At 52.9% G+C, this 11,334-nt stretch overlaps 4 protein-coding genes across 4 annotated transcripts; 3 read left to right on the top strand and 1 right to left on the bottom strand.

Annotated features, from left to right (window-relative positions):
• Window positions 1-355: 355 nt before the first annotated feature.
• J4E92_008905 (uncharacterized protein) lies at window positions 356-1,914 on the bottom strand (the record flags this gene model as incomplete). Its single annotated transcript, XM_051500254.1, has 2 exons — window positions 356-618; window positions 672-1,914. 2 exons carry the CDS (start codon window positions 1,912-1,914, stop codon window positions 356-358), a joined length of 1,506 nt encoding a protein of 501 aa, XP_051349642.1.
• Window positions 1,915-2,829: 915 nt separating this feature from the next.
• On the top strand, window positions 2,830-6,824 carry J4E92_008904 (uncharacterized protein; the record flags this gene model as incomplete). Its single annotated transcript, XM_051500253.1, has 6 exons — window positions 2,830-3,240; window positions 3,292-3,882; window positions 4,736-5,284; window positions 5,334-5,531; window positions 6,109-6,423; window positions 6,474-6,824. 6 exons carry the CDS (start codon window positions 2,830-2,832, stop codon window positions 6,822-6,824), a joined length of 2,415 nt encoding a protein of 804 aa, XP_051349641.1.
• A 598-nt stretch (window positions 6,825-7,422) lies between these two features.
• Window positions 7,423-8,526, top strand: J4E92_008903 (uncharacterized protein; the record flags this gene model as incomplete). Its single annotated transcript, XM_051500252.1, has 1 exon — window positions 7,423-8,526. One exon carries the CDS (start codon window positions 7,423-7,425, stop codon window positions 8,524-8,526), a length of 1,104 nt encoding a protein of 367 aa, XP_051349640.1.
• A 170-nt stretch (window positions 8,527-8,696) lies between these two features.
• Window positions 8,697-10,517, top strand: J4E92_008902 (uncharacterized protein; the record flags this gene model as incomplete). The annotated part of the gene is made up of 2 exons (XM_051500251.1): window positions 8,697-8,701; window positions 8,840-10,517. The coding sequence occupies 2 exons, from the start codon at window positions 8,697-8,699 to the stop codon at window positions 10,515-10,517; spliced, it is 1,683 nt and encodes a 560-aa protein (XP_051349639.1).
• Window positions 10,518-11,334: the final 817 nt, after the last annotated feature.

Here is an 11,334-nt window from a genome sequence, read left to right as displayed (position 1 = left end):
AGGAAAGATGTCATACTGCGCAAAAGGAACAAAGAGGTTGTTCCAAGATCTCAGATGCGCAGCATGATCTCCTCCGATCCTTCCATCAATCTGTCACGCCAACGAGACTGCATCAAAAGTACAGCAAAGCAGAAAAAGCCATGAAACACGCATGCGGATGTCGAAAGTTTCTCTAAAAGTCGTTTCTATATCTATGATTACATTACGGAGGGTGACGTACGATCTATGACCCGATTGGCTGCAAGCGCTAGGACTCAAACTAAGCCAGGGGCCGAGAACCCTTTAGCAGAAGGAACAAAGAAACTGCCCAACCTCTCTCGTCTCCCCCATTTGCATTCTCCAGGAAGCCTTGTTTCTACCCAGTGTGCGTCTTTTCTTCTTTGCCCGCAACCGCTATGCGCGTCTTGCCCCACCGGAAATCGTCCATCCTCCACAGCGTGTAGAACTGCGTGCAGACGTTGACGTAGGCTGCGGACCAGGTATAGGCAACGCAGCCAATGACCGTCTGGACAACATCGATGAACGAATCGCACGATATGAGGGTGACCATTAAGTCGAAGACGCGTCGGTAGTACTCGAAAGCTACGATGTAAAATATGGTCCGATCGTCCAGGTCACCTGTTAACCTGATGTTAGCAAGTTTCAAGAATCACAGGCTGAGTGGTACGTACGGAAGAATCTCGAGATGAGAAGCGCTGGGTTCTGCACCCAATGCGTCAAGGAAGCCAAAGCAGAAGCTCTCTCCATCCAGCCTGTCGATTTGCGACTAAGGAGGAGGCTGTCGCTTGTGAGCGGCCCCAGCGTCCATCTACGGCGTTGACTGACAAAGACCGAAGGCGTAGTCGGTGCCGTAGTGTACGCCCGCGCACTGAGGTTCACACGCGTCCGGACGTGGGCGTAGTGTGCAATGACGAGACAGACGTGATCTCTGTCCTCGCTCATCATGGAACGGACGGTTCGAAACAGACCATCGGAAGCCTTGGGATAGTATCCAAATTTCCCCAGGATGAAGTCGCCCATTGTCTCCTCGCAGACTCGCAGTAGTTGACAGCAGCCAGGCAGGCACGTCACCTTTCCACTTGTGAGACTCTGGCGCAGGCGACGCCGGTGCTGGCCAACCATGTACTCGGCGTTCTGATAGAGATACGAAATTGTCCAACCTCCCAAAGCAATCGGGTCTGGTCGGATGTAGCCGGTTACTCCCACGATCTCTTCGCCTTCTCTTGCGGTCTGCATCAGGTTGCGAACGCATTTGGTGTCGAATCGAGTGTCTGCGTCTATTCCAAGAGCGTAGTCCACTTTCTGGATGGATTGGGTCTCGAGGAAGCCTGAGAGCTCGGCAAAGAGCTTGGGCGAGATCATCTTCAAATCGGGGGTTGCCTTGCGCTGATTGAACTTGTTCAGGAACGTCCGGATGAGGATGATGCCATCTCGTTTGCCGCGGTTCTCGTTCTTGATAACGCAGATGATTGGAAGCCCTCGGAATTCACCCTTGATGATTTCAATGTCCATTGGGCCGTCGTCCCAGGCAGTGTACGCCTCCTTCATGAACGTGCTAGTCGGACGCTCAACAATATCTTCCTTGAGATGGGCGGAAGTCGTCTTGGTCATGCCCTTGCAGCTCACGCGACCATCACAAACTACGACAATAGCCTTCTTGTGATCATCCAGCGACTGCTGCTCAGCCAGCGAAACCAGCGAATTCATCATCTCCTCATACGACTCGTTGTAGCAGCATAGCAGGTAGACCAAGCTCTCCGGTGTTGCGGGGATCGTGATCTTAGGCGGGTTCAATCGCTTTCGGATGAGGGCATGGATGACCATGGTGATTTCGATCATATCCACAACGGCTCGAAGAATAAGGTTCGGAAAGAGGACCCAGGAATACTTTGCCCAGTTTGCGAACATGTACATTATGAAAAGGCTGAGTAGATCTATTAGCAACTCGTGTCTTGCGCATTGGGGAGTGATGGCGTTGATCCACGTACTTGAATGGTATTAAGATGGCCCATATTACATATTTCTCAATCCTGAGACGATCCGTATTCACATCAGGTAAATGTTCGATAGCGCTGCTCAGAACCTTGGAGGAGAAAAAGCGCGATCGTTTCTTGAGATTGCCTGCAATCTGAGCGCCCGAGCTCGCTGTATTGAGGACATCCATCTTCATGGGGAAGATTGGAATTCCTGCGTCGTGATGTGGTAAACGGCGAGTGCTGCAGGAGCGAAAGATGCTATTCTAGTATTTTGTACAAACGCCATCTACCTTTTGGAATTCAGGGTCAAGTGTCAGGGTACGAGCGTCAAACTAAGCATCTCCACCATGGAAGTTTGGATAATCTCTAGAACGCCGGCTAGGCGATGCAGTTTCAGGCGGTGTAACGCAGGGACGCCAGGGACGGTGACAGGGCTGATCACCGAGGTACCTGCAGGCGGCGTAACATCTTGTGCCTGCGTGCGTGGCTTTCCTAAAACACATTTTTGTGGCGATTTTTCATGCTGAACACGCATTAGTTCGGAGGTACACCGGTGAGTCCAAACATACGGACCGCTTCGGAATACTTGGTAGTACCGAAGCTAAGACTTGGCGCGTAGCGAGACTCGCTGCTAGTGTATCAATACCGGATGAAATTTTGCCATCGCAATACGGTTATGTCTCAGTGGGATTGTGCGTTCAGTAGAGTATCAAGATAGGAGTAATTTAGCGAGTTCAAATATATACCTCGTCCCTGAACCATGTCGTCTCTGGGACTTCTCGATTACTGAGCTTGTTATTTCGTACATCACAATTTGTACAACCACGGATTATCACTGGATCCCGGAATTCCCATGGAGAAGTACGATCAGAATTCCGTTGTTGCGATCATCGGAGTGGGATATGTCGGCGAACATCTCATGGAAGTCTTCTCTTCCGCTTACCAGGTTATCGGGTACGACATCTCGGCTTCTCGAATAGAAAGACTGCGCTTGAAGCACTCCCGGAGAGACAATGTCACATTCTCAACCGATGAGACTGATTTGAGAGACGCGGCACACTTTCTCGTTTGCGTACCGACCACCCTGGGATTGAACGGCCAAGTCGACTCCTCACATGTTCGCAGCGCAATAGACATGCTGCAACGCTACGCAACCGACAAGTCGATAGTGGTCATAGAGAGTACCGTTGCTGTCGGCATGACAAGAGCATTGCTTGGGCCGCTGGCCGGATCGCGCGGCATCCTTGCTGGGATGTCACCAGAGGTAGGATGACTTTTTGGACCGAAAGAACGAGGACTGGCTGACACCCACCAGAGGATCGACCCAGGCCGAATCGAGCCGCCGCCTAAATCAATACCAAAGGTTGTCTCGGGGCTCGACGACATTGCCCCGGGCTCGCTGGATGCCATTGTACGATTGTATGAGACGGTTTTCGATACTGTGATCCCTGTCAGCAAACCCGAAGTCGCGGAGATGTCAAAGCTGTATGAGAACTGCCAAAGGACGATAGCCATTGCGTACGCCAACGAGATGTCAGACGCTTGCCAGGGACTGGGGATCGACCCGTTCGAAGTGGCACGCACAGCCGCAAGCAAACCTTTTGGGTACCTGCCCATGTACCCTTCATTGGGAATCGGGGGTCATTGCATCCCGGTCAACCCGATCTACTTCATGTCGACGTGCAATTTGCCGCTCCTCCAACAAGCGCACGAGAAGATGATGTCGCGGCCGTCGCGAATTGCTAGCCAGCTTCTGGCAACTATGCTAGACGAGTGCCACAAGAAGCATGGTTCGACACACCGCCCCCGGCTTCTTGTCGTCGGAGTCGGTTTCAAGCCTGGCCAGTCGGACCTTTCACATTCACCTGGCCTGCAGTTGCTGAACTACATGCGACAGTCGGGAGAGGTAGATCTCATGTTTTGCGATCCTCTGGTGAACCAGGAGGCGATACCCGAAGTATCAAGATTAGAAGAAGGTTCTTGGCAGCCTGACGTCTTGAGATCGTTTGACGCCATCGTCGTAGCGGCGAAACAACCTGGCTTAGATTACACAGTTCTGGAAACCTTGGCAGATGTGCGGATTGAAGTCTGGAACCGATGATAGCTGACGCGGGCGTCAGAGGCCGACACATCTTCAGTCGCATTCGCAAAGAGGCTCTATTGGTTGTTTGGCTGGCCATGTTCTGTACATTACGGTTTTCGCCTACTTAATGGTAATACACGCCATCTTTCGTAATCGGCCCGAGGAAGTGATCGTCCGGTCTTCGCATTCGGTACCCAAGTCAAGACCGGCTAATTTTGTCTGCACAATTGGAGATCGGGCCTAACGGGCGTTTATTTAGTCGATACCGGCGCTTTGGGGCATTGGCCCCTGAGGTTCGGATGTGAGCGGTGAGCTGTTGCACTACCACCGATGGAAACTCAAACACGCGGCGAACAGACGTGAGGGAAGCTTGTGCAACCGGCTTACGGCCTTGCTATGATCGGAACGGATGTAGAAAAGCTGGACAGCGCCGCATCAGTCATCCAGATATCCAATTCATCATGAATAGTGCATTGGGGGCTTACCATCCATTCTACTACACTCCATTGGGAAATGTATGCCCGGTGATAAATCCACTCGTCAACGTTGAGACTATCAACTACGGAAGATGTGGACCAGGAGTTCAGCAAATTGAGTGTAGCCGTTGCTGCTCGAAAGACGTGAGTAGTTGAGATCTTGATACATCAACTGCCGTCTTACTCATCATTTCGAACAGGGCATTCGCATGACACATCCAAACTTTGCTGGTCAACATGCGTGTCTTTGGGACTATGGGTTAGCATGCGATGGCACCCAATGGCCTCCAGGATTCAATACATCAGATACGCCTCGGCCGAAGCTGGGAGATGTTCCCTACGGAACGAAGATCTTCAATTGCAAAGTGGAAAATACGCTTGCTCTCACGTACGATGATGGTCCCCGGGAGTGGACAGCGGATTTGCTAGACATCTTGAAGGCCAACGGCGTCAAAGCGACGTTCTATATCAGAACAATCAACCTGTACTGGGAGCTGATAGCCCACAAGTTCGACGAGAGGTCTGCGCTTATTAGAAGAATATACAAGGAAGGACACCAGATTGCGGGGCATACCTGGGGCCACAAGGACTTGGACAAGATGACTCCGCACCAACGCAGAGACGAACAGATAAAAGCAGAGATTGTCCTCAACGACATCCTAGGCTTTTTCCCGACCTACATGCGCCCGCCCTTCAATATCTGCGGCCCTGAGTGCCAGGCCGAAATGGGAGAGCTCGGCTACCATGTGGTGAGTTTGCAGAGAGTAGCCTGAAGGACCAAACTGACTGTGCCGAAAGACTGCAGCCGACCTTGATGGACGAGACTGGGCAGGTAATTACACCTACACGGAAGAGAATTTTATGGAGAAGATCAAGGGCAAGAACCGTAACGGGGTTCGGGCCTGGTTGGGCCTGGCGCACGACACCCACGAAGGTACCGTGCATAGATACACACAGTTCATGATTGACAACGCACGGGCGCATGGATACAAGCTGGTGAGAGTAGGGGAATGCTTGGATGACCCGGAGGAGAACTGGTATCGGGACCCTTTGACGGGTGACAGGCCTGTCGAAATGCCTCCCAGAGACATGCCGTGATCTATTCTTGTAGTTAGCCTTTGATGATAAGCAATGATGTGAACCAGGAATCTGCCTGTCAGCAATGCGGGGATGAAAGTCAGGACCGAAAGTCAGAACCGAAAGTTACGTGCAGTCCATCCATGGATGGGTGCTTGATTAGTGATTATGTTCGGGAACGCGATGACGTCCCTGTCGCGTGCGGAAGATTGTCCGTGCCTCCGCCCGCGTAAACAGCTGTACCAGCAAGCCATCATCCTCATATACCAGCAACCATGTCTCGCACCGCCATACCACGTGCCGCACTACGTCTTAGCTCAAGAAGCCCGTTATGCACATCTTCGAGGTCAATTGAGGCGCCGAGCCGCAGTCTGTAAGCTTCAATCGCTGCTTTGCGCAAACTTCCCCGCTCACACCACTTAGGTTTATATTGCGCCCAACACCACAATGCTCGTCTCACGCCATCCGGAGCTTCTCCATAAGCACGCAATTGCAGAAGAAGGCCGGTAAAGCGAACAAAGCCCATGCGCGAACCGACTCCGCACCTCCCGTCAGCAACCCGGGTCCGCTCACTCCTACCGACGAGGCCTACGATGTCTCGGGCTTGGAGGCACAGATCCTCAAGGCCCTAGAGAAGCTTACGCATGACCTCAGCCAATTGCGCAGTGGAGGAAAGACGAACCCTGAAATCGTGGAGAACTTGAAAGTGCAATTGGGCACGGCAGGAAACAAAGAGACGGTGAGACTGGGGGATATCGCACAGGTTGTTCCCAGAGGGAGAATGTTCAATGTCATCTGCGGGGAAGACACGGTAGGTAAAGCCGCTACTACGACAACACCAAAAATGCTAACACCACACAGCACGTCAAGCATGTCACCAGCGCCATCGCCGCCTCTCCACACTCGCTCACACCCCTCACACCCGAACCCTCCAATCCTCTCACCATCCAAGTCCCGCTCCCACCACCGACAGGAGAGTCGCGTCGCGCAGCCGTCGAGTCGGCCGTCAAAGCTTCTGAGCGAGCAGACAAGCTGATACAACAAGGGCGTCAGGAACACAACAAGAAGCTGAGGAAGTTTGAGCTAAATCGCGATGTGCTGCCAGATGACCTTCAGAAGGCGAAGAAAAAGATGGAGGAGGTTGTCAAGAAGGGACACGAGGAGGTTAAGCGCATCAGTGATGGTGCGAAGAGGGTGCTTGAGAGTCAGTAAATAAATGGAATGATATACTGCATAGCCAGGAAAGTACAACGGTACCACATTATCGTATGCAAGGGTTCTAGTGCACTGTGCATGCCATTGAGAGGTGTTGCGCCTGGAAGGTTTGTGTGAACTCTACCTCAAGTCTGCCTCAGCAGTTTGCATGTGCTTACACAACATCTTAGCAAAACGGTGGCCAATCGAGCCATCACGTACTATCTCATACACATGGTACAGGGTTTCAATTGGACGATGTAGCAGCCAATATCAACACGAGGAATGCGAGCGGCTCAGCCTCCACAACAGTGCTTGGCGCGACCGTCGTGCATCATCTGGTCACCACCAAAACCACCACATATAGGGAGTGGCTAGCCAGATTCACAGGCCAGGCTCCATATGTAGGAAGATGACCATCGCGAGGAAGAGCTATGGCGACTGTCATAGAGTCAGATGACATTGGTACAATCAGGCTTGGCGGAGCGGACGATACGAAGGTATGTGTGCTGATACCGACAGCCTCTCGCTGAACAGATGTTGACATGATCAGGGCACTGCAACCAATACAACGTCTATAACCCCGGCTGAAGGTGTTGTGGTTACTCGCCTGCCTATGGAAGACGACCTCGAGCTACCACCTAGCACCGAGACCAAGTCGATCTTCCACATCTACGAGAAGCATAAGTGTCATAAAAGCATTACGCCAGTCCTCGATCCTACTCTGGAACGACGGTCTGGCCCAACGATCAAAGAACAGAAGACTACACGCAAGGAGAAGAAAGAGCGTCAAGACGCTGGACTACTTAGTGTAGAACCAGACGATAATGCTTTCTTCCTTCACCGACCATACCTCGCCTTCCACGTACCGCCTCGCGTCCTTTACACTGGCAGCAATAAACACACCGCGCAACCAGCTATCCTGGTACACGAAGGCTGTTTCTGGAAAGAGTACAGGCTCCAACTCCTCCCATCGACCCTCGGCATACTCGACCCACGCGGCGTAGTACCATGGCGTCACAACGGCGGCGACAAGAATGTGCTGAAATGCGATGACCACAAGCTCAAAGGGTACAAAGTGCGCACGTGGAGGTTGTGGGGTGAGACGGGCAAGGAACACGTTCGTTCCGTGAAGAACACCCGTAAGACGGGCGAAGGAAGAGATCCCGATGTGAATACGATGACGGATGGCAAGTCGAAAGAGCCTGCGACGGCCGAAGAAGTGGTGTATTTGCGGTGGAAGAACCCTCTCTCACGCCACACGAGATGCTATCACTTTCAATATGCTGGTATCGACTTCTTTTGGAAAGGAACAGGTACTACCAAGGAGACTCGAACTTGTGGTGCTTTGTTGCGGTTCAACCATCTGAAGTTAGTCGCTAGGCTGCCTGTGGCCGAAGAGAAGAAAGAGAGGCGAGATGAGGTGTGTTTGGGAGTATACACGTCGTCTGTTGCGAGTAGAAAGAGTGGTACTTTGGAGTTCTTTGATCCTGTTATCTTGCGTCTCATCAATGAAAACGCGCCCGAGATGCTACTTCGAAGTGAGGAAGGGGCGGAAGAAGAAGAGGCGGAAAGTACGAGGATCTTGCGGATGAAGAGAAGTAGGATCTATCAGGTGTTTGTAGCTACTGCTATGTGTATGATCAAGAGTGAGAAGGAAAAGAGACATACTTTGCTGGATTTGCTGGTGAATGTTGCTGAAGGTGGTGCGGGTGGCTAGTTATGGATGGTTGGCTTCTCTTGAACATATACCCCTGTCTGAATGTACCATTAGGTGTCTGTTATAAAGTCATGACAGTGTATGCATGCAGTTTGACTGTAAGGTGTGTTGGTGTTTTGATGGAGCCTCGGCTGGTCGCTATCGATAAGACTCGCGCTAACCTGGAGGTCATGACGTGGGAGATGGCCATTTCTGATATTTCGACGCCGCCACTCCTCCAACACCCCATCTCCCTTCGCCAACCCTCCTGTATGCCCGCATTTGCGTTTCCGAGACAGTATACCTGCGCACGCTGTTTGCGCACGAATCGAAGATCTAATGTCTTCGTTCCATCCCGAGCCACGGCGACACGGCCTCTGAGGCGATACGGGCAGACGGCAACACAGCGCAAAAACGAGTATGACGGGAAACAGGAGCAGGAAGACGCAGGAAACAATGGCCATGGATCAGGCGCCAAGGTCGAAAAGGAGGAAGGCGCATTCACGCGACGCATGCGAGAAATGAGTGAAGACGCGCTGGAATCGGGAGGTCATGGCGCTGTCAAAGCTGTGGAAGAGGCAGGCTTCAGTGCAGACCTCAAGGCACAGCTCGAACAGCGAATCGCATCTGCAAACCTCAAGTCGTCTGAAGCAGAACTGCCCGCCTTCGCCTCCCGCCACACACGCGAGCTTGCCACAACAGAAGCCTGGACCGGCACCGAGTCCATCCACGATGCGAGCCTGCGCATGCTGAACGACGCCCATAAGCCGCTGCGACTCGGGCGACCAGCCAAGATGCCAGGTGTTCCTATACCCCAGTCCATTGATACCGGACATGCTCGGAGCAAGGAGGGGCGGGGCGTGAGATTGGCCAACGCGCGCGACAGGAGCACCGTCTACGCTTCCATCAACGAAGACGAAAGTATAGAGGCTTTCGATCGAGAGAAGCGGTTGCAGGACCTCAAGGACCGCTTCGAACCAGGTGCGCGCACCATCGTTCCTGGCTCTATCCAAGGCATCGCATCTCTTGCGAATAAGAGAATCGAAGATGCCATCGCTCGTGGCCAGTTCAAGAACATCCCGCGCGGAAAGCAGGCCAACATCGAAAGAGACTACAACGCATCGAGCCCCTTCATCGACACGACCGAATACTTTATGAATAAAATTATACAAAAGCAAGAGATCGTACCGCCGTGGATCGAAAAGCAGCAAGAGCTCACTTCGGCAGCAAACAAGTTCAGAACTCGACTACGGGCGGACTGGAAGAGGCATGCTGCGCGCGTGATAGCCAGCAAGGGCGGATCGCTACTGGACCAAATCAAGACAGCTGAGGCATTCGCAAAGGCAGAGCTGATTGCCAACCCTCTGAGAAGGAAACAACAAGAGACCCTCACCACTGTTGACGATGACGGGCACATGTCACAAATTACCTTGTCTGGAGGACTGAAGGTAGACTCAGATGAAGGGCCCAACGCGGAGCCAGTAGTCACGGAACAAGTCGTAGCAAAAAAGGTTACATTTGATGCCTCCCCAGAAGCTGTAACGCAAGACCCAGCAGCAGCTACCGTAACAGAAACAACCACGGAAACCATGGAAGTACCTGTTCAAGCTCCCGAACCAACAGTCGCACCAGCACCGTACCCTTTCCGCGACCCAGATTGGGAGCGTATCGAAGGCGGCTACTGGAAAGTCGCCATCAAGGACCTCAATGACAAGGCGCGCAGCTACAACCTCCTCGCACCCGAGCTAGCTAAACGACCCTACTACAATCTGCAGCGCGAGCTGAACTCCTGCTTCGCCGACGTCGCGCCCCAGCTCGCCGGGGCCATCCTCGAACGCGCACGCAAACCGCCCAAGAAAGCAGATAGTTGGCAGAGCTCCGGCCAGAAGAGCGTGCTCGACAACATCATTGGAGGGCCAGTCCGCGTGCGAGATGAGCGCCGCGAGAAGCAGTATGGGTTCCGCCAATTTTGGAAAGACCTCTGGGCCGACAAGTCCAGCAACCCTTATTGAGCCACTCACCACCAAGCCCGATCCTCGCATCCTCATGCCCGCGGACTCCGAAACCTCTCGTCACCGTGTCCTTTCGAAACCCACTCGCCCACCGTTGTATGTAGCTACCGCGCCCTTGCTGCACGACATCGAGAGAGAGGAACATGATCGACACGCACATACGCTTTCGCCTATCCCTGGTTGTAATCCTTCGTAGCGACCTCGAAGTCAGTGATCAGCTCCAACTTTCCAGGTTTTCAAGTTCTTGTTCGGTGCTTGTCATGGGCATATGCACGTGTTTTCGAATGGGGACGGATCTACATCCTTTGACCCGGAATGAGCGGTGCCCCCCGCTACCGACGCCCTGGGTCGATAACGCAGGCGTGAGGCGTCGGGAGTGCCGTGACGGGCAGGGGGGTTGGATGAAGTACTACAGCCGTACACCACACCACAACAAACACCAACAAGACGCATCCATGGGGTTTCGCGACTACCCAATGTCCCAATCTGTCGTCAGCTGCATGAGTCCGCGGAGCTCGGCGAGTCCGCCCTACGTGGGAGAAGAAAGTGAGGCGTTTGTTGTTGCTTTCGAACCTGTTTACCGGGAAACCACGTTCTCTCGGATTCGGATACGCTTAATACGCGACTTTCATGCGTGAATCTCGATGGTCGCGTTTAGCCAACTATTGGTCTCTCTGATATACGCAAGGGAGACGGTTGCTTAGTTGAGCTGACCGGGTTCAGCTCCTCGGCTCGGATGCATTGTTACTCAACCGGGCAGTACCTGCATATGCGTTCTCGGGTCGCTCAAGCGGCAGTTCTAGGCGGTACTTCCATG

Source organism: Alternaria infectoria, assembly GCF_024043175.1.
Source record: "Alternaria infectoria strain BMP 0036 chromosome Unknown scaffold_19, whole genome shotgun sequence".
Taxonomy (NCBI): Eukaryota; Fungi; Ascomycota; class Dothideomycetes; order Pleosporales; family Pleosporaceae; genus Alternaria; species Alternaria infectoria.
Note: the sequence above shows the minus strand (reverse complement) of the source record. Positions and strands in the feature narration are given on the sequence as shown.